The sequence below is a fragment of the Ambystoma mexicanum genome, chromosome 2p, assembly GCF_040938575.1.
Source record: "Ambystoma mexicanum isolate Mex_15411 chromosome 2p, UKY_AmexF1_1, whole genome shotgun sequence".
Classification (NCBI taxonomy): Eukaryota; Metazoa; Chordata; class Amphibia; order Caudata; family Ambystomatidae; genus Ambystoma; species Ambystoma mexicanum.
The window spans coordinates 1071000217-1071023124 of NC_090923.1; the positions used below are offsets into that span (position 1 = coordinate 1071000217).

Consider the following 22908-nt stretch of genomic DNA (forward strand, 5'->3'; position numbering starts at 1 on the left):
GGTAGAATTGCTTAAAGATCAACTCACCTGCCCAATCAGCCATCCTCATGATGTTTTCTAAACAGACTCCAACCTGTGGCCCCTCTCACGGAGAGGGCGCCAAAGTGCAGAGTATCTATTCCTGCTTGTGTTAGAGTCCAATGCAACCAGTGTGCCAATTTTGGGGCGGAAACCGCTCTGTGTGGTTGCGCAAGGCTAGCAATAACTGCCCATTAGGAGAGTTTCTGAGAGGGGCTATCACCTCTTTATAGACTTTCAAACATCGGACCAGGCAAAGCTTGGGCTGCTCTCTGAAGGCAGGGTAAGACATTACCCTTGAGTTGCATTTCGTTCTGCTGTAGATGTGGAAAACTATACCATCAGGAGAAAAAGTCCTGCCTGCTAGGTCGAGAACTCTGACATCCGACACCCTCCTGCAGGAGACCAAGCATAGGAGCATAGTAAGCTTTCCGGAGAGGGCAGTACGTGATAACTCCTCATTATGCGGCCATGAGAGAAAAAGATTGAGTACCTTATTGACGTCCCAAAGCCTGTCATAGCGGGACGGAGGTGGCACCGTAAGCCTTATACCCTTGAGAAATCTGCAAACAAGGTGATGTTCCCCTGCTGGGACTCCTTGAACGAGGTTGTGGCCGGCAGAAATTGCTCAGCGGTAAGCATTGATCGTTCTGTAGGCAAGACCTCTCTCAACTAAAGAGACTAGGAAATTGAGGATCTCCTCTATAGGTGCTGAAACTGGATGAAGCCTTCGATTCTGGCCACCAGGTCCTCCAAGCGTTCCAAGAGTTGGAATAGCGTTTGAAGGTAGCAGGGGCCCAGCTCTCCTCGATGAGACGGATGGCCTGGAGGGACATGCCTGGTACTCTCCACCTTGACCTGAAATCCTCTGGGCTGCTAGAATTAGAAACCCATTGAGAAGCGGGTGACGCTGTCCTGACCGATCCAGTAGGAGATCCGGAAAGTGGGGTAGAAGGATTGGAGAATCCATAGAAAGTTCCAGAAGAACTGGATACCAGGTCTGAGAGGTCCAGACTGGGCTATGAGGACCAGTTCTGTCTGCTCCTGACGTGCCTTCGCCAGGGTCCTCGCTATCATGGTAAAGGGAGGAAAGGTTGGATCCCTTCGGTCCAATGCTGCAGGAATGCGTCTGTCGCAGTCGCTGCTGGATCCGGTCTCCAGCTGTAAAACACTGGTAACTGTGTGTTGAGGCGGTAGGCAACGAGATCCTTGGACATGTGGCCCCAAACTTGCTGGAGGGGGATGAAGATATCTGTTGAGCCTCCAGTCGCTGTAATCGATTGAATGGCGGGAGTGCCAATCCGCTACCATGTTTGTGAGGCCCGGGAGATAGAGGCCGTGATTTGGTGTCACCTAGATGATTGATGTATCTCACTGCGGAAATGTTGTCCATTTTCAGCAAGATACAACTCACTCTGTCTCTGGCAAAAGAGCGCACCGCGAAAGAGCCCGCGAGGAGCTCTAGGCAGTTTATATGCATTTCCAGTTCCCGGGAGACCAAGTTCCTCCCGTGGCCACTGAGCCGCATCTCGCTCCCAATCGGAGCGACTGGCATCTGACTGGATTACTATATCTGGGGTGGATCCGAAGATGGCTCGGCCGTTCCAGGCCTCCATGTGCATGAGCCACCAGTTGAGCTCCGTTCTCGCCTGCAGCGAAAGCATCAGACGCTGGGAGTACGAGAGGCTGCGCCTTAAATGTTGACCTTTCAGCATCTGCAGTTCCCGGTAGTGGAGAGGCCCAGAAAATATTGCTTGGATGGAAGAGGATAGAAGACCGATTACTCTCGCAAGCTCTCGAAGAGAGATGAAGTTCCTTTGTAGAAGTCTGCAAATCTCCCATCGGGTCGAGTGTATTTTGCCCGTCGGGAGACAGAGCTGAGAAATTTGGGTATCCACCACGAACCCTAGAAACTCTAGATTCCTGGATGGACAAAGGATCGATTTCTCCCAATTTATGAGGAAGCCGTGACTGTAGCAGGTCTATGGCCAGCCTGGTCTGCTGTTCTACCAGGGTTTGGGATTGAGCTATGAAAATAATTTCGTCCAGGTATACCATCAGCCTGACGCCTTGTTCTCTTAGATGAGCCACTATGGGCCTCAGAAGCTTGGTAAAAGCAAAAGGTGCTGAGGAGGCTCTGAACGGTAAACTCGTGAACTCCCAGTCTCAGTGTTTCCAGGAGAACCTCAGATAGCTTACGTGGGCCTGATGTATGGGCAACGCGAGGTACGCGTCCTTCAGGTCTATACGCATAAGCCAATTGTTTGGTCTCAAGATGTCCCTGAGCATGTGGATCCCTTCCATCTTGAAATGGCGGTAGACAATGAAATCGTTGAGACCTTAAGATTTATCACTGGGTGTACTTTCTGCTTCCTGCAGACTAAAAATATGGGGCTGAAGAAACCGCCTTGGCTTGAGCAGGGGTGAATCGCCTGCTTCAAAGAAAGGCTGTGTATTTCGCTGTCTAGCGCTTCCTCGTCCGCTTTGGGCATTGGAATTGGGGCGGGGCGACAGGCTTGAAAGGGTTGCATGAAGAATTCGAAGCGCAGACCGCGAGCTGCATCCCTGACCCAAGCATCCCCTGATAAGGAATCCCATGCACGCGCAAAGAGAGCTTTCTTCCTCCTATAGGCGCTTGCGGCGCTGCCATACGTACACTGACCTGTGGGTTGTTGCTCGGCTGGGTATCTAGCGGCTCTTCTCCAACCGCGACCTCTTCCTCACTCTCTTGACGGGAAAGAAGGTGTCCGAGCGGTCTTGCCAGGCGGTGTGTTGATCCCTGGACTGCTGAGGTCTTCGATCAAATTAGCACCGGCCGGAAGAGCGACCTCGCCCGTCCCTGGAGAACACTTTGGAAGAGAAGACCCTTTTGATGGAGGCTTGAGCCTTGTCTAGGGTGGTAAAAGGGCCAACAAATTTTGACATTTCCTTCATAAAGGTATCGCCAAAGAGCAAGCCTTGGACTGTGGCACCAGACTCAGTGTCTGCTAATTCACTCAACTTAGTGTCACTTTTATACAGTGTACCTTTTCGGCGCTCGGCTGATATGGCACAGCTGGCGGTTCCCAGCAGACAGATAGCCCAACCTCAATGGGGTCGCCTGTGTCGATAGCTGCTTCAGCTAAGTCCATCATTTTTGCCAGGGGACTGGTGCCCATTCTTGGATCTTTTACATTTTTGCCCAGGAAGGTGATCATCTTGGAGTCTAGCTCTGGAGTTAGAGCCACCTTTCCCGGAATCTCTGGGTGAGGGCATTCTGCTCTGAGTCTGGCTCTAACCTCTTTATCTAGTGGCTTACGCAGCCTGGCCTTGATGTATTCCATTGTTCTCGATGACGGTTCCCAGTCGGTAGATCTGGGATGTACTAGATCCTCTGGCGTAAACATCCCTGTTCCCTGGCTGGCTCCTTGGGGATGGGGGGGCTGCCGCAATCCCCGAAGTTGAGGGTCTTGACCCTATGGTCTGAACGTCCTAATCTGAGGAGGTGGGAGACTGATCATCGATATCATATCCCTCTTTGACTTGTTCGTCGTCAGTGCCCTCTGGGCTCGAGGGTCTAGTACCCCTGTTGTCTTCCTCGGGGTAAGAGGGTCCATCGGGGAAGGGGATTCCTTCCTGTTCAGAAAGGCCTTTTTCAGCCTGGAGAAGGCATCTGAGACGGCAGCAGTGGCTGGTTCTGGCTGGCTTTGGGGTGGGCGGGGGTCGGAGAGTTTTTACTCATACGAGTCGGAATACATTCCTCATCTGAAAGGTGCTTTCTCTTTTGTGTCTTTTTATTCCCTGGCAGGGAGGTCTCTGCTAGGTGCTCCTCCATTCTGTCCAGGCGCTGCTGAATAGGCAGGAGCATCTCTGATACGGCCTTCTTGATGCTGGTTTCTACAGAGGATCCCAGTACCTTTTTGAGGCTGTCTGCCATTGCCACTTCATCTATTTGGTAAGTATCCTCCTTGTTCTCGGACCAATACTGGCCTGCATGAGGGAGTACTGAGCTGTCATTATTTCATATCATATAGCACCTTTCTCTCCCTTTTTTTTTATTATCTTTTATTTTATTTGTTTGCTTTTCTGTGGGCACAGAACGCCTTCTCTCTAGCCCACTGTGTCAGGATAATGTGTTTTGTCTGATTATAGTCTTCAGACCTCACTCCTGTATCGAGAATTGTAGTCTTTCCTTTTTTTTTTGTTAGGTAATCTGAAGAAAGAAACGTTGAGGAGATATTGCAGCAGCTGCTGAAGCTCGCGATCGCAAATCTGCTATAAACACATAACGGAAATGCGCTCGCGAGCGCCAGAAAGCTGAGGAAAGGACCAGAGCTTAAAAAGCTCCCTCTGGTGGCCGCGGGCGGTGCCGCGGTCACACAAAAAGGCAAACGTAGCTTCCCCGAGGCTCTGGATACTTGTGCCGAGCGCAACGGTGCACAAGGGTCCGCTAAAGCGGATCCTTTCAGAAACAGAAAACGAAACACCTAAGTGGCGTAACAATGCAAATAAACTCTGGGTGTTTACTTTGCTCTCCGATGCCAGCAGGAAACAGCTGGCGTCGGAGAAACTCAACGGGAGCCGAAGAGGACGCGAAAGGCGCTGCTCAGGCAAAACGTATCAATAAATGCATCAATGAACACGCAGTCATGCAGGTATCCAGTAATAACGTTATGTTAAAGACAATTTGTATAATGTAAACAAAGAAATATATAAATGGATATTACGCTGTAAATACAGTTTAGAACATGAATATACTAATCTCTTGCTGTGAGCAGCAAAGAAAGAGGAAGTTACATCATGTTCAGGACTGTTATGAGGGCAGCTGTGTACCTATTGGTGGACTAATGTCACATGTTGGTGACCCATTGTGAACTATGGTGTAGGCTCCGGGTCCGGTTTGTTACTTTATTCATATTTTATTGATATTGTAGTGCACCTTTGTTATGCATACCATTTGCTCGCAGTCAGGTGCATAAAATACTTGCTGCTGAGCTTTCCTTCATATGTTTGAATAAAGAAAGAGAAGCATAATGTGAGCCTCCTGTCTTGACATAGAATTACCTGCATGATTCCTGCAGTGAGAAAGCGATCCTGTGAGCTGTTCGCTGTGATATTGCCTCCACCATAAGGGCAGATGGGTGGCAATAAGTCGCACCTCGCTACAACCATACTCACATTGCTCAAAATGTTAATGCAATGATTCATATATTGTCTGATTGGGTTGTTACAAGATTTGTGCAAATTTAAAGTAATTGCTAAGCCTTGCGATTTACACTTGTTTTGCACATAACTTGATCACATGGGTTCCACATGCTCATTTTTTTAAAATCTTGCCAATTATTTTGACATACCTTTAGGGTAGTCAACAGAGTAGGCTTTGGCCTACTTTTCCATGGTTGAATTCTGTGGCCCGACATGCGAGTAATTTGCATGAATTGGGGAGAGGATTTTATTTTTTGACAAAGTAGAAAATCGTTTATTCTAATTTAAACACATTGATTGAAATATTCCTAAACTTGTTTTTGCACATTCATCGCCGCAGATGCAGACAACACCCAACAAAGGGCAAAAGAAGTACCGTTTTACATCCAGACTGGGAAACCTTTTTTTTCTTCCAGCGTAACAAGAAAATGTGCATCTATAATCTACAGTGCCCAAGTTACAGTGGGAAAAAAAGGGTAACATTGAAAGGCATTTTGTAATAATACATACAAATTATGAAAATATTGTTACCAAAGGAAGCTGTCTGTGATCCTAAGAAGAAAGTAAACAACACGCTGCAAGGCAAATGCTCTTACAGAGGCATTCTTCAAAGTTGCTAATTATTTGATGAAAATAAATGTACTTTGGCAATTGTGAAGGGCGCACCAACTCTTGATTCGGTTGTAAAATATTTTAAAAACTGTCCTGAATTTATATCTGCCATGTGAGGTGTGAAGTTAGGTGCAAACACTACGGCGAGGAGAGTATCTCCACTATGTTTACCTAGCTCTGTGAATCTACCCTTTTCAGGCAAACTTCCTGAAATAGAAATTTGTATCCGGTCTGACAGCATCTGAATGGCGTTGCTGTTTCAAGCTACACAATAGATTACTGAGTACTGGTGGATAGCAAGCAGTGTCAGTCTTCGGATTGAAGGTCCCAATTGGTTTCGTACATTAGGACATGCTTGACCATTTTTAGGAGACAGCTACTAATAGAAAATAATGAAATAAAGATGTTCATGAAGTTATGAATATCATGGTAAATGCATATGTTATTCATGTTTTGTACAAAGAGCAAATAAACAGGCCAAAAATAATCTTGGTACAAATTCTCATACGGTCGTCACCACCCCAGTAGCTCCCGCCTATTGGCAATTAACTACAAGTAGCTCTTGCCAACGTAAAGGTTGGAGACTCCTGATCTATGGAATTCCTCACAGGAACGGGAGTCCTTGTCAGTCGCTGCTAGTGAGGTCCCATTTGCCCAGACCGCTAGGGAGGGTCTTGCGGAGCAGGCTCACCTCCTAGAATCAAAGTGGGGAGGCGCCCCCTTGGGGAGAAGAGACGAATACACTAGATTCGTCACACTTGCCATTTATTTCAAATGTGTGCTCTCAGAAGCAGAATAGAGTACGAGATTTTGCAGTGCTTGATAATATCCTTTGCATCTTCCGATAGTCGTATCTAGAATACGACTAAGGATATTAGTAAGACAAAAGCAAATCGCCTTCCAGATAAGCCTACCAGCACTTGTGCTAGGTCAAAAGAAGGAGATGCAGTTTTACTGAAACAATAAGCAAAAAGGCTTCTCACTATCCCGAATCTAAGGATTTCCCTGCCTAACAGAACTAACAACGGTCCTAGTTGTCAGGTGTAAAATCCAAAACGGAGCAATCTGTCCTCCGTCCAAAAAACGAAACTACACTGACCCTACCACTAAGACAAAACAATAAAAGCAAGGGAAAAGGAACCTTCTCCTGAGGAGGCTCCCCCAGCCTCAGTATATCAGTTCAGGTAGTTTCTGGCTATCTTTTGGATCAGATCATACAATGTATCCATACTGTTCCAAATGTCTGGTTTCTCTTTCCCTTCCTTTTGAAAACTTTTCCTCCTCACCGTCCTTGGCTTTTGAATATCTCCGACTAGGTTTTTCTGAAGAGTCTCTGAAAATCTCTCTTTGGGGAACGTATAGTAGATCCAATGGTTATTATTCTCTTGACCACGTCGTGTATTGTTGAGATGAGAAAATTGAGTTTTGTAATGATTCCCAGTTTCTTGATTTTCTCTCGTATCATGGAGACCAGTTTGGATGGTTTTAGGAGGGGTTTCAATCTTCTTTGTGTTGGGCTATTCACTGGGACGAGTAGGCTGAGTCCCTGAACAGTTTTCACTCTTCTCGCTATTCAGACATTCACTGGGACGAGAAGGCTGATAGTACTCGTTATTCCCACGTTCCCTCCTTGGTCTCCCACCGCTCTCGTTACATTGCTTCCCAAGGGTTGGCATCACTGGGCCTGCATGCAGGGTAGGGACTTCTCGTTGAGTCAAGACAGCTTCCACTTTATGTCCGTGGCTCCGCAGGGCCAGCCTTGCAGCAGTCTCGGCGTTGTAGCCAGACTGGACATTCCACCTCTCACGGGTCACATCACCACTCATGACTGGCTCTCTCTCTTGGAGTTCTCTTGCCCTGTTCTCTTCGGTTTTCTGTTCCTTCGGTACTTCTCGCACAAGCCAGCTGGTTGCCTCCTCTCGACAGAGGATCTCCCGGTATCTGTCAGCTTCCACAGCACTGCTGATTTGAAACTCCTGGGTTTCACTTCTCCTCGACAGCCTTCTTCCCTTTTTATGACACATTGCTTGGTGCACCCCAGCGGAGGATTATAGTCCTGCCTCTCCTCCAGTTCAGTCTTCTTCGTCTTCTTGGTAGTTTTACTATGTATTTCTTCAGGTTGAGTCTTGGGTCACATATAACAAACACTAGCTCTGTCTGAGAGGGGTTTCTGAATCCCTGATCTTACTGTTGGTCCCAGAGAAAGGTTTTTATGGAGTTCCTCTGTGGAGCGGTAGTCCTTGTCCCCAAGAGGGTAGAGTCTCTCCCTGTCAGGTCCCGCTTACTGCCACCCATGGGGGAAATACTGCATTGCGGGCTCACGTCCCTAGCCTCACAAGGAAAGGTTCCCCTCTCGGAGAAGTGAAAGAATCCCGTGATTCATCACACACTCCACTGAGGGAAAAGTGACCATTGTGGTTTTAGTGAGAAATGTTCCCATAGTGGACAGTAGTAAAGCAGCAATGTATAGGTCAATTCATGCATTCACAAAGCTTGATGGTCTAGACCCTGATGCGCATGTGGATCAGGCTTATGCAAAACCTGTTTACGTACCTAGGTCATTCTGTTAGAAAGAGGAGACCTCTGTGTATATTTATAATAGCTCAGAAAAAAGCATATTTATTCTTAGTTTGTTTATAGCATGAACCAGGCACTTGTGCATCACAGTGCTTTACATCGTCATGTATGTAACGGTTAAAACAAAAACACACAATTTGCTGTGCAACATATTGCCATATCCAGGTTTTCAGATTTTCTTTGAACTTCAGATACTAAGTGGTCACCCGAAGATACACTTTGGAAGAGCAAGGCAAGCACAGGCGTAGGACAAATGGGGGGAGGGGGGAAGGGACCCCCCACAATCTTAAGTGTGGGGGGATACAATGGCTTTCCCCCCCCAGTTTGGCAGTTTGTGCTGCTCTGCAGCAGCATGTGCACTGCTGCGTGCAAACTTCAGACTCTGAAGTTTGCACGCAGCAGGCGCGGGCCTGGCCGGGTGGATTCCAACCATTCCATTCACAACAACAGTGGGGGAGGGGGAGGAGAACGATGCAGGATCACGAGCAAGAGTTGTTGACAACTCTTGCTCGTGCGTTCCCCTCCTCCCCCACCCCCGGGGAATACTGCACGTGCCGGCCCAGCCCTGCCTGGAGTGCGCAGTGCACTGCGCAGCCTGCCAGCCGCCTCTTCCTCACCTTCAGGAAGCCGGCAATAGCAACGAGTGCTGCTAGGCTTCGAGTGTGTGAGCCTGAGGTGAGAGTCTATTAGACTACTCCCTGCCTCCTGCTGCGACGCTGACGCCCGTAGCTGGAAGAGTGAACAAATCACCCCCTGAAACTACCAGCTGCACAGAGGTATTCTTCCTTTCTGACTGTCCCTGCTCACTGAACCGCCTCGCGTTTCAACCACTTGCTTCCCTGCTCTCTGGTTTAGACACTAGTGATCCTGTGTCCTTTCCCTTCCTCTCACCTGCCTTCTCTCTTCCCGCTGCCTTCTTCCTTCATGTCATTGCGTCAGTTTTGGTAAATAATTCAGGAAGGTTTCTAGCAACTCTACAGCCACATTATGCATTTAGTTTCTGTGCTTTTTGGAAGGAAAAAAACAGGTACAAAACACGCTGAAATTCTCAAAATGCATTCAAAAGTCAAAATCCAGCCTGTAAACTAGAAGGAAGGATTACCACCTCTTGATAAGCCAAGAGACGATAAAATTAGCTCCAACAGACGCATAAGTGCTCAGAATGCATTGAAAAATCCATTATTCAACATACAACCTGTAAACTACTAGTGAGGAACAAAATGTATTGAAAAGTTCCAAAGACCAACAAAAACAGCTTCAAAATACACCCTTCGCTCACGTTTTGATAAACGCGAATTCTGGTGGATTCCAATTTTGTATTGGGTTTCCATGCTTTGTTACTTCGAATCCTGATATATTTAACAACTCTTCTCCCACACGGCAGGATCAAAATGTACTGCTGTTTACAGGCTTTTTCACTGATGAAATCTTCAATGCATTTTAAGCTTTTCTGAGTGTTTTGGAGCTTGTATTTACCATCTGTTAATCCATTCAACGCGTGTGCATACTCCCTTGTAGTTTTCAGGCTGGATTTTGAATGATGACATTTTCAATGCATTTTGGTGTATGTGTTTTTCAGAGCTAGTTTGTCCCTCTCTCCTCCTATGCGTCTAAAGGCTAGTTTTTCACTGATGACTCTTTGAATGCATTTTGAGCACTAGGTCTTGCTCTGGAGCTGTTTTTTCCCCCTACTGAATCTTTCAATACATTTGGATCCTGCCTTGCGTTTAGAGGCTGGATTTTGAATGATGACATTTTCAAAGTATTTTGAGCGTTTATGTTTGTTTCGGAGCTAGGTTTTCCTGGTTTTTACTTCCAATTGAAACTGAATACAATTTGATCCTACCTTTCAACGAAAGAAACAACCTGGATGGGCTGACAAAACGCTGCCACTCCACTACTGAACGGCCCCAGGCTTGCTGGCTCCCACATAGGACAAGTGGATTTGAAGGAACATGCCCTTGCTTGTGATACAGCTGGGCTGAGGGGGAAGTTTAGCATGATTGGGCAACTTTCAAATAATCGTGGGTAATGTGTATGCCTGCCCCGTTCCTAGTCCAGAAGTAGTACTTGAAGGACAAGGTGATTCGGTAAGACACGCAAAGAGGTTTTAGCCAAATGCAATGTAGCATTGGGTTTTGCCACAGGTCACCTAACGGGTAGAACAATCAACATATTACAATGAAAGGATTACATGGGGTGCATGTGGAGAAGGAGTTTGGGCATGTTTTCAGGTGCATTATGGGAGTTGTAGTTCACGCTCAAGGGAGAGACTGCCAGTTAATGATATGTGCAGTATAATAACAGAAATTAATGGAAGGAGCACAATGGGTGAGCCAAGGGCGGTAGGTCTGTGGGTAGTAGGATGGTATCACCTATTGTGGCAATGGACGTAATTCCTCTTTAATAATCAGGTGTTAGGAGTGCTGGAAGGGTTCCGGTGTCCTCTGGTTTCAGTGTTCAAGTGAAGGTGGGTTTCCGTTTCCACCAAGGACAGAGCGTCGTGTCGTGGTCAAAGTACAGGAGGTGAATATATGAGGAAGGAGTTTTAGGTCATAATAGGGATGGGGGTGGTCGTTAATTGTTATGGCGTGTAGGCATTTTTCGTTTCCTCAGGACAAATGGCCACAAGAGTGCAGGGGTAGGCAAACGCCTTTATCCACGGAAGAGCACAGATGGTTCCTTTGCACACAATGAGCAGCCAGCGGAAGAGGGGGTTTGGGGTCACGGTCCATAAAATTGCTCTGGGAAACAGGTCTCCGTGACGCGCATTTCTGTGTTGTAGGCCCCTGTGGGATCGTTTGTGGGCGCTGTGGATTGCTTCAAAATACATATATTGAGCTTAAATTGGGTACAGTAATGTCAAAATGTAATGTTATGTTACTTTACATTTATATAGTGCCTTACGTACCCATTGGTATTGTCTGAAGGCGCTGGTAGGTTGAACGCCCTTGGGAACCGAAGTTCAAGTCAGTAGAGAGAGTCAAAGATGCATGTGAGCACCGGATATGTGTGCAGCTTGTGTGGCATTCGTGAAATAGCCGCTTCTTAGCGGTAGGTGTGGTGGTTCAGAGGTCAATAGTATGTGTTCGTTCTGGCAGGATTTATCCAGACCGATTGTGGCTGCGTTGGGCCTGAGGAGAACGCCTGGCTGGGGGGTGTGTAACCAGCAGTGTTTAGTTAGAGTGATGGGGGGGTTTGAGGCAGATGTTGGTATGAGAACAGCTATACCGAATGGTGTCATAGTATCGCTGTGTTCTATTTGAGTGGTGGTGTAAAAAAGAGAGCAAGCGTGGAGATGTGAATATGGTGGTTTACTGTAGGTGCTTGAGATCGCGCCCACTCCAATAGTTCCAAGAACTTCATCCGTTCCATGCCATACTACAGCAGGAACAGAAGCCAGCTGGAACCAATTTCTTCAGACCTTAGGTACTGTGAACTAAGGTCTACTTACCTCTTGCTGTGTAGTTTGCTTGCTCTCAGTTGAGAATTGCATTTACTGCCTTTTGTAGAGTTGCTTGCAGCTCTGCCTTTCACAAACCTCCCAGCTTGTGGCCCAACAGCGATTTCTTTTGCAACAAACACTCTACAACATTGTGCAAAGACTTGTTACTTGCCTTCAAGAACAACCTCAGCTTCCCTAGACTTTGCTCAATTGACATTGGCTATCCTGGCTCCCTGAGCGCCTCGTACCTGCGACTTTGTGTTTTGATATGTCCCTCCATAAAGTCACATTTACTTGTGTAGCTGGAAAGGGTTAATCTACATTGCATTGGGGGTTTAAAAGTGCTTAACTCTTTGAGAAATGTGTTAACAATTGTTTCTTCCTCTAACCTTTACCCTTTTGACACCAAACTCAGTATTGCTCTAATATGTCCACAGTAACCTAGCTATTGAGGTCACCTCAGGGTGTCAGAAGTGTGTGCCATCCCAAAAGGGTATCACTGATTTATTGAAACTGAGTGTGTATTTTTGAAGTGTATTTAATTGTTACATATTTGCTCCCTTCTAAAGAAGCCTTAGTCAACCAACTTTAATAAATAATTGTTTAACCAAGATACCTTGAGTCTAAGAGTTATTTGGATTCGTGTCACTGTATGTTGCAACCCTACAGCTCACATTGACACCTCGAGAAAAGTCTGGCTGCTCAGTCACTAACAACTTGTGTAGTACATGCTTATACCAACGGTTGCATTAACTATTGCCAAGAGGACAAGGCTGGTGCAGTCTCCCACAGGGTACTGCATACAATCTTGCCAAACACCAACCATGGGGCGCAGCACAGTTCGATCTCTGAGCGCAGCAGAGAACTAGCCTACACCAACAGTTCAGATGTGAAGCATGGCTACCTTACACAATCAGGCTCAGTCCAGACCATAGCTATCCTACTCTCCTAGGCCGAGTGCCAAACATGGCTACTGCACACAATTAGGCTACATAATAGGCAACAAGTGGTGGGGTTTCAATGGAGCATAGCAATGGCTGCACTCCCTGCCAACACCACATTCACCCCATCCGTCACTGCAGGTAGCCTGCGCCAGGTGGGCAATTTAAAGTCCCCACGTAACCACAGAGGTTCGGGCCCGAAAACCACAATACAATACATAAATTAAAAAAGCTGAAGTCCCAAGGTGTCCCCTGTCCCCACCAGTTTTTATGATCTCCTATTCCTGACTCCAAGCTGACACAGCAACTGCCGAATACATATCTTCAAGGAGAAGGTGGACTTGAGCTTTGCAACTTCCAAGTGAAGAGAGCCTCAACTCCCAAGGCATCTTGAGCCTCCAGAGAGTTTTACTTTGCCGGGCAGGTAACCAGGAGTTGACCAGTGAATTGCCCTATATGTAAATCATAGCGACTGCCTGGCTCTCAGTGCAGCAACAACGGAGGAGTGATTTCCAGTCCATATGCAATTTCTGAGCCAGAACAACCAGTAAGACCCGGAAATTGGCGAATGGGGGGCAGGGGAGAATGCCACGTCAATCCCACTGCACATAACTGATTACGGAGCAGTTGTGATGTCACAACTAACCAGTAGTAAGAACATTATTTCTAGTCTTTCATACGGATATTGTAGTCTGTCATGTATTACAAAGAAGACTACATGAAAGGAGGTAATGTTACTAACCTGTAATCAGAGTTCGCCATAATCAGTATATTAATTATGATCATGAATTCCCACATTCTTCTCAGTCTTGACAGGCTAACAACGTTCTGGGTTGACAAAACCGCTTGCTATACATAATACTGAACTGGGAGCCATCTGACACTGCAGTGTATTATATGGTTCTCAGGGGTTAACCTGCTTAAGTGCTTTATGTATGGTTTGCAAATGTTTTACTTTCATAGTAGTGACTTTGCAAGTAGTGACCCACAATCTTATCTACTCTCTGCATGGATTATTGGCTAATTGTGCATTGACTATATTTGAAATGAAAATATTTTGAATTAAGTTTATAATGGGATCTTGCTCTCTAGGGCAGAGATGCCTAAGTTTATGGACATAATGAAGAAGCCCATGATTGGAAATTGGATAACAGGTAATGAACATTCCTGGCGTTACTCAATGTGAAGCATGAGAAAAGACAGGCAAAGGAATAACACCAACAATATGTATGCCAATGTTGTGATTCTTTCACCAATTGAGGCTACACTACCAGTGTAATTTGCAGAACTCTACCTTGAATGTAGGGACTGCTCTTTTGAAACTCTTAATTGCAGCAGAAGCGATTATACCTACCATTGTAAACGGTTGCAGTGCTCATTATCTCCTGGACATCCTCATCTGGTTTCTCATCTTTCACAACCTGCTGTTCGTCCTCCTTCACCACAGCCTTGCTCTCCACTTGCTCAACTTCCTGCACCTTCTTCACCTCCTCCTCCAAGACTGCCTTGGTTTTCCAAGCCCCAAGGATGATATTCTTTTCCTCCTCGCTGAAGTCCAGAGACTTTGGGTGAGAGTCCAGGATGTGCTGTTTGATATCCTGAAGGTTTAGGTTGGAAAGCATACTTCCGCACATCATGCAAAACAGCTTGTTCTTTTCGCTGTTGTAGTCCATCATGAATTCCATGCGGAACCAGTTTTGCAGAGACTCGTTTAAGTACTGCTCCAAGTCCACAGTGTCTTGTGATCTCTTACCACCTCTACCTGTTGATTGGCGGAAGCTCTTGGTTACAGGGGGCAATCTGCGACGACGCTTTCGGCTACCCAACAGTGGCTCCTGCAGCACATCCTCTAAGAAAAAATTAAAGTGACATATTTACTCAGACTTGCAATAGAAATGTATGACTGCAGGAAAGAATGTGTGTTTTTTTAGATCAGGGAAGATATACCAGAAAAGGAATGATGGGGGAAGAAAAACAGCCCACCACCCATTAAGGAGAAAGAAAAAAGGTCATGCTTCTAAAATTCCTGTAGAACATACCGATTGCTGGAGATTTTGTAAAACGTCACAAAAAAAAAAACAGAACTGTATAAAACATTCCAGTGTTTGAATCATTCATCACATGTTAATTCTTACACTAAAAGAAAGATCCTATGTATTTAAGATAAAGTTCCACTGATGACGAATATGGAAATCACATTAACAGCTAATTAAAAGTAAACTATTCACATTTGTGGAAAAAGCCACCATAGTGTAGATAGATTCTTCAAAAAGGTGTGCTGTAAACCTCGTTACAAAAACAGAAAATGACAACAGCCAGATTAAGGTTTCCTACTATTGCCTCTTGTGAGAAACCAAAGGGTGCCTCGCCCACTAGTCCTCTGGACTTGTCATCCAGGTGGCCAAGACATGGCCATCCCTTTTGGATCCAGTTCCTGGGGGTGGAGCAGTGCGGGAGCATCACCTGGGGGAAGAGGTTTTCAGGGAGTGGGTGTGAGGCAGCCGATGTTGAGACGCAGTATTCCCCCCTATTTTATTTATCTAACCCATCCTATTTTATAGGATACTCCAAGGTCCGAACACCCCCAGCCCCACCCCCCTTTTACACAAACACTGGGCCAAGGAAGAGGGCGACAGAGTAACAAAATTAACTTTCACACACCGTACTGGACATGTCCCACTAATCGAGTCAGGCAAAGTCAAGCACTTAACTATAAGTGCATACACTGATACCAATTAGCTCTCCTCACACGAATAAAAGGCAGAACCTAAAGACACTCTGGGCAAGACGGAACATGAGTACAAACAGAACTTCTGGGACAAAGGTAGACCTACTGGAGCAGAGCGATGGACCATGGGACGACAGTAGGTGGTCAAAAACCCCAAGAGTTTGTCTCGGGAGGATAGCTCAGGGGCAACATGCTCATCTTGGAAGCAAGATGCTGTGGAGCAACACAGGCTCGATCCCCAGGTCCGTGCTTAGAAACCACTGAGTATTAAGGGCGTTCTAAATAACCAATTATAATAACTGGAGGTCGTTGCCTCCGACTGGCTGCGAAAGGCAAGTGGAGAAGGCTAGATTCCACCTCAGAAGGCTGCATTGTGTTTCAAGGATGCCAGTGAGTCTCCTGGGTGAACGGCAGTGTTGGGGAGGCAAGGCCAAGCCAAGCCAAGCCAAACCTGTGGTACTAACCTTGACTCATGAATTGGAAATCATAAAACCACAAAAGAAACGCACACAGTCGGTGAGTTGGCCGTTGACCTGAGAGAACGTAGCAACATTATATTGCAAGCGAAGGCTGACACGTGTGGATGAGACTCGAAGAAAGGCAGACCTGGGAATGAACTTTGAAGTAAGGACAGCTGTGAGATCAGCGATACTAAGTAACGGAGTGGACCGGCGAAAGGCAGTAGCCCACTCAAAAGTCTCTGTGAAAGGTACATTGTTTGAAGCAATAAAGCGAATGAACAGCAAAAGTGAAATAAGCAAGATTAACTCCTAAAGAAGGGGAGAGTGAAAGTTAAAACGTGAACTTTGAATCAAAGTGGTCCTGAGGTGGTCTGTAAAGAAAGTCACACACATTCGAAAGTCTACGACATCCGAAAGTGGTACCAGCCACGACAGAGGGAGACCCGAAATATAGTAAGCTTGGGGAAGGGAGATCCCTTAACACGTTTTGTTGAACTTTGTTGCGAGAGGTCTGAGCCTACAGAGGGGAACCTACATGAACGTTGTTGTGAAGGGTCTGAGCCCGACACAAGGGGACCTATGCAAACTTTCTGTTGAAACATTATTTGGAAGTCCGGAAAAGAGACTTTAACGTGGAAGGCCAGGCGGGCCTCAATCCATGTTTTGGAACTGCTCGTTGTCCCGTAAACCGAGCCAAAGTGTGTCATCCTTCCTACAAGGACAACCTTACTCCGTGGGGTAGAGAGCTTGTTCAACCACATTTATTCCTTTGAAAACTAATTATTCCTTTGCATACATTACAAGAGATAGGGCAGGCATCAAAGTTTTGTTAGCATAGGCCATTTTGATTTAACAGACTCCACTAGGGCTGTTTTGTTTATCGGTTGATGGTTGAGACTACTCCCATCCTAGTTATAGGACAAAGTAGCAGTTTCTCCAGCCCCAACAACTTCAATAAAGGTTTTACAAATTGTATCCATTGTGTCAGTGTCATACTTGTGATACCATGCCTCCCCTACAAATGGTGACAATGGTGGGATCTGACTTAATTTATAAAAGTTGAGAACCCATGCTAGTAATAGTCATCCCACCAAAGGGGAGAATAGGATTATTGAAGTCCTTGATACTGATCGAATATCCACCATTAGGAAGACTTTATTCTCCCAATTTGAATCCCAGTTACCCAACAGGATTTGTTTTTCAAAATCCAGGTGCTATTACTCCCAATTCAAATCCCAGTTAGCCAACAGGATTTGTTCATCAAAACCCAGGTGCTATTAGACACCCTATCGGTAGCCCCTTTGCCAAATGCAACAGTGGGACCGAATAGTATTAAATATAAGACCCTCCTATATATTCATTAGACCTAGTGCCTTAAACGCACCTTTTCCCAAACCTTTTTATTTTTTCCCAGGGCCAAACCCCCTTCATCAAAATCAAGCTCGCAAAGGTCAGACGACTTCAAACCTTCTCTGAAGAGGTTGAGACCCTTTTCTTCTCAGAGTCCGAAAACCCAACAGAGGGAACCCTTACCTCTCCTGAAATGATGGCCGATATTGTAGCAGTCATGGCTCAATTGGCCGCCATCAGATTCAGGCCAAAGCCCGCCTTCAACAAAATGTGACGAAGTTGGTCAAATTGCAAGCCAGACCCCTATTACCTTAATGGACATTACAACCCGACCAGGAAGGAGAAGACCTATGGAATTCTTTTTAAAATTTTGAGCGATTAGCTGAACAGATCGGATGGGGAGAAAACTTAAAGAACTGCTACCTGGGACCTCTATTAAAAAGGCGAGCTACAAACCGCTTATCAGTTATTTAATCTTAACTTAAAAGAGTAGGCCAGACCAGTAATTTTTATGGACAAAAACTAAGGTCCATTAGATTCAATCCCTGTGAGACCCCCCGCTGGAAGTAGGGGAACTAATTAAAAACACTGTCTCCCTGTGGGTCGGCAATAAACTCTGGAGGAGTTAGTAGAAATGATTATCTTGGAACAGTTTACCAACTCATTGGGCCTCATTACAAATCAGGCGGTCCGAAAATAATGGTGGCGGTAAACCCGCCGCCACCGTTGTTTCCGGACCACCTGATCCCGACTCCTGCAGGCGGGAGGTGATGTTCCAGCCAGGTTTGACCTGGCGGGTTTAACACCGCCCTCCTGCAGGCAGACGAGGAAACACCGGCTGCATTACAAGATGCTGCCAGTGTTTCCATGAGCCCCATTCCCATTGAGTCCCGTAGGACTCAATGGGAATGGGGATTAACACCATTCCGCCTCCGTGATTCCCGGAAAACCGGGGTTGTAATGCCCCGGTAATTCCGGGAATCACGGAGGCGGAATGGTAATACGAGTCCGGCGGTAACCAGGCGGTTTTACCGCCTCGGTTACCGCTGGACTCATAATGAGGCCCATTACCTTCTTTTCTACAGAAAGCTGTATTGCAATTACATCACCCCACCCTTAGCATGGCTAATGGGACTGCCCAAAATCATTCAGATGCAGTAAAACATTTCCATTCATTACAAAATATGAAGATAGAAAAGATCAAAAACCAACCTACCACTCTCAAAACCTGATATTAGACCGAGGAGGACTCTCTAAAACCGGAGAGTGATCCTCGAAAGAGAGGGTAGAAATAAAGAAAAAACAACATTAAAAAGGTAAGGAAGACTTAAAAAGAGAAGAACCAAGAGGGATTAAACCATCACCGCCCATCTGCTTCTAAAGTAGGGAGACAGGTCATTTGGTCAGGCATTGTCCCAAAAATCAAAAGGGGGAGCCTATAAGAGGAGAGGAATAGGAAGAACAAGGGGCTAGATCTAGAAAACTTTAGCATATGTTTATGCCGATCCTCAGTTGCGTATACATATGAGAGCACTCTGGTAAATGGGACAGTAGTAAAAGCATTAATTGATTCGGCAGTACACAGATAGCCATAAGAGCCGATTTGGTCACTCCAGCAGATCTACAACATGCAACCATGGTTAGAGTCACCGGTGTACACAGAGATAACAAGATCTATCCCAGAGTACCGGTGTACATTAATATCACCGGGGAATCCCAGCTAGTATCATCAGCCATTATCCCTGGACTTCCGGAAGAGGTTATTATAGGGAGAGACTATCCAGAATTCTCTTTTCTTCAAGCAACAACTTTTCCACCCAGAGAATTTACACCCACAGGTCGGTGGCAATCCGATCGGTGGCAATCTGATTTCTATTGCCAAACCTCCCCGGTATGGGAATGGACGGAAACAGACCCTCATAGAGACGGTGTGTTTATCAAAACCCCTCGATCCCAGTTCATATGCTACTCAAAGGGAGCTAAGGTTAACATACAGTCCCTACCAGCCCAGCCGAAAAAGAAACTCTGGATATGCGAGTGTCACGCTTCAGCAATCAAAAGCTCCCTGTTCTCTGTTGCGTGCCCAATCAAAAGCTCTTTGTTCTCCATTGCGTGCCTGTTTCTTACGAGACGCTGTAAGAAGCTGGAATCCACTATGGCATTGTTATCGGTAGCCATGGAGACTGTCACATATACGGATAAGTCAACTGACAGCCTCCGGACGTGCTCTCCGTGCTGTGAAACCACACACCCCTGCAGTTTAAAACCCACGGTTGATGGATTGCTCATTGCTGCTAATTGAAGTTCAGTCCGTGGCGTGTTCTTTTCTCCGGTTTCTTCGGATTACCCTCCGAACTGCTCTTGTTGGATATCCTGGTTCCCGGATCTATTTCTTGCTTTGGACTGCCTACTCGGATTCTCCTTCTGGTCCTGGTTATTCCGGCTCCTCGATCCCGTGCGGTTCTTTCCGCATGTTGGATCGGGTCTCCTTTCCCCGCTACAGTCCTCCTTAAGCGGGCGGAGCTCTGACCTTACTTCCACTCTGCGAATCGGAATTCCATCCCGCCGCAGTTCTCCATTCTATGCGGGCAGAGTTTTAATTTCCCGCTCTGCATGATCAAGACCTCGCTTATTCTTTCAACACTGCCAGCCCAACACCTCCAGTTTTTGGCAACACCTACTGAAAAGAACATCAACAACGTGAGTCTATATCCTAATTCTTATTGACACAGACCTTATCTTCCATTTTGCTGTGGATAGGTTGATTCTCCACCAATCGTAGAACTCCTGTCTTGTGCCTCATTCTGGAACTATACTATTCATATTGGAACTTACCTGTGGGAGCTACAAAGTGCATTTGAACGCTCTCCAGTACATGCACCAACCCGGACCTAGTGCGACCCTCGTGCCGACCGGGTCATTTACCTATACTAACTTCCCAGTTTGTTATTTTGTCCTGTCTTTGTTTTCCTCTACTTCCATTATTCTGCATTACATTACCAATTCAGGTTAGTTTCATCCTATACTACCTTCATAGACAGAACCTAGCATTGGCCAACTCTTACCTGGGTGTCTCATCCTATACTACCTTCATAGATATAACCTACCATGGGCCAACTCTTACCTGGGTGTCTCTTTTCGGTAGGTACAAGATTGGTGTTCAAGTACAGAATTATCTCCCTCCTAAGTCAGGTACCGGTCGTTCCAGTTAGACCTGTAGTTAAACTCGATTTCATTTGTCTAATCATTTTCCTATTTCTTTGCAGCATTGGGTTGGCGGTGCGTGCATTCCCCGCTCTTTTATTTGATAGACTGCTCTGACTGTATACACCTAAACAACTGAGGGGTACATCACAGAAAAGAGCCCCTCACTAAGAGGAAGCCTGACTCTTCGAGATCAGAGGACCTAGAGGCGGAGTTTGAGTCGGATCAATACTTCTTCGCATCCACCACGCATATTGAGCAGTCACAGACCACCGTCCAACGTGGTGAGTAACAGCGAGACTCCCTAGATAGAATTTCCACTTGTCCTCTCCAGAGGCCCTCAGACTAGCGGACTTCGGAGAAGAACAAATCTAACCACCTAGCATAGGGGAAGGGTATGTGAGTAACCAAAGGAGGGTATCACCCGCTAGTCCTCTGGGACTTGTCATCCAGGTGGCCAGGACACCGCCATCGCTTTTGGATCCAGTTCCTGGTGGTGGGCCAGTGTGGGAGGCTCACCTGGGTGAGGGGTCCTCAAGGAGCGGGGGTGAGGCAGCCAATCGTGAGATGCGGTATTCCCCCCTATTTTGGTAATCTAACCTATCCTATGTTTTAGGATACTCCAAGGTCCCAACTCCCCCACCCCATTTTTACACAAACACTGGGTCGAGGAAGAGGGTTACAGAGTAACAACATTAACTTTCACACATCGTACTGGACATGTCCCGCTAAATCGGGTCAGGCAAAAGTCAGGCACTTAACTCTAAGTGCATACACTTGATACCAATTAGCTCTGCTTACACGAATTAAAGACAGAACCTAGAGACACACTCTGAGCAAGGCGGAACAAGAGTACGAACAGAACTTCTGGACAAAGACAGACATACTGGAGCAGAGCGACGGACCAAGGGATGAGAGCAGAGGGTTGAAAACCCCAAGAGTTCCCTACTGGAGGTTGTTGCCTTCGACAGGCCACGAAAGACACGTAGAGGAGGCCAGATCCCGCACCAGAAGGCTGCATTATGTTTCAAGGACGCCAGCGACCCTACCCAGTGGCCGGCTGAGTTGGAGAGGCGAGGCCAAGCCTGTCGTACTAACCTTCACTCATGATTTGGAAATCTTAAAACCACAAGAAACGCACACAGCCGTTGAGTTGGCAAGCGACCTGAGAGAATGAGGTGTGTTAAATTTTGAAGTATCAACATTAAATCGCAAGTGGAGGCTGAACGCGTGTGGATGAGACGCAAAGAAAGGCAGACCTGTCAAGGAACTTTGAAGTAAGGACAGCTGTGATATGAGCGAAACTAATTAGCGTAAGTAGCCCACTCGAAAGTCTATGTGAAAGGTACATTGTTTGAAGCAATAAAGCAAATAAACAGCAAAAGTGAAGTAAGCGAGATTAACTCCTAAAAAAGGGGAGAGTGAAAGTTAAAGCATGAACTTTGAGTCAAAGTGGTCTGTAAAGAAAGCCGCGCACATTCGAAAGACTTCAACATCCGAAAGTGGTCCGCGCCCAACAGAGGGAGACCCGAAGTATAAGCTTGGGGAAGGGAGCCCCATTACATGTTTTGTTGAACTTGGTTGTGAGAGATCTGAACCCGACAGAGGGAGACCTACGTGAACATTTTGTTGAAACATTATTTGGAAATCAGGAAAAGGGACTTTAACATGGAAGGGCAGATGGGCCTCGATCCTCATTTTGGAACTGCTCATTGTGTCGAAAACCGAGCCAGAGTGTGTCATCCTGCCTACAGGGTCAGCCTTACTCCATGAGGTCTAACGCGGGCAGGAGAGCTGGTTCAACCACATTTATTCTTTTGAACCTTGATTTTTTTCTTTGCATACATTTATCCTTTTTAAACTTTTTGTATAAGCGATGGGGCAGGTTTTGTTAGCATAGGCCATTTTGATTTGAAGGAATCCACTAGGCCTGTTTTGTTTATCGTTTCATGGTCGAGACTACTCCCATCTTAGTTATAGGGCAAAGGAGGAGTTTCTCCAGCCCCAACAACTTCAATAAAGGTTTTACAAATTATATAATTTGTGTCAGTGTCATACTTGGGATACCATGCCTCCCCATACACTTCCCTGGATATCATAAAGCCCTCTGCACCAGAGAACAACTTTGCTTCCAGCATCCCCAAACACCCTCATTACAGTGTTACGGTTGCCTTTCTTTTATCAGCCCATTGTAACAGCTTATATCCATGCACATGCAGTAAGCAGCTGTATCACCTTACCAAAGATCATGTGGTGAACCATAAATACTTGCAACACTGGCTCTCACTACACTAGAGGTACGTGAACTTTTCAAACATTTCATTTTCAATTTACAAGAAGTCCTCCTTGAAGCATCTCACCAAAAGATTTAAAATGTAACCCCAAACC

General features: G+C 46.1%; 1 protein-coding gene across 1 annotated transcript in view; it reads right to left on the bottom strand.

Moving 5' to 3' along the window:
• Nucleotides 1-22908, bottom strand: part of ZFTA (zinc finger translocation associated) — a 246380-nt gene that overhangs the window by 215746 nt on the left and 7726 nt on the right. Inside the window, exon 3 of the mRNA XM_069645004.1 lies at nt 14132-14626. Within this exon, the coding sequence (XP_069501105.1) occupies nt 14132-14626 (495 nt within the window). The remainder of the gene's footprint in view (nt 1-14131; nt 14627-22908) is intronic.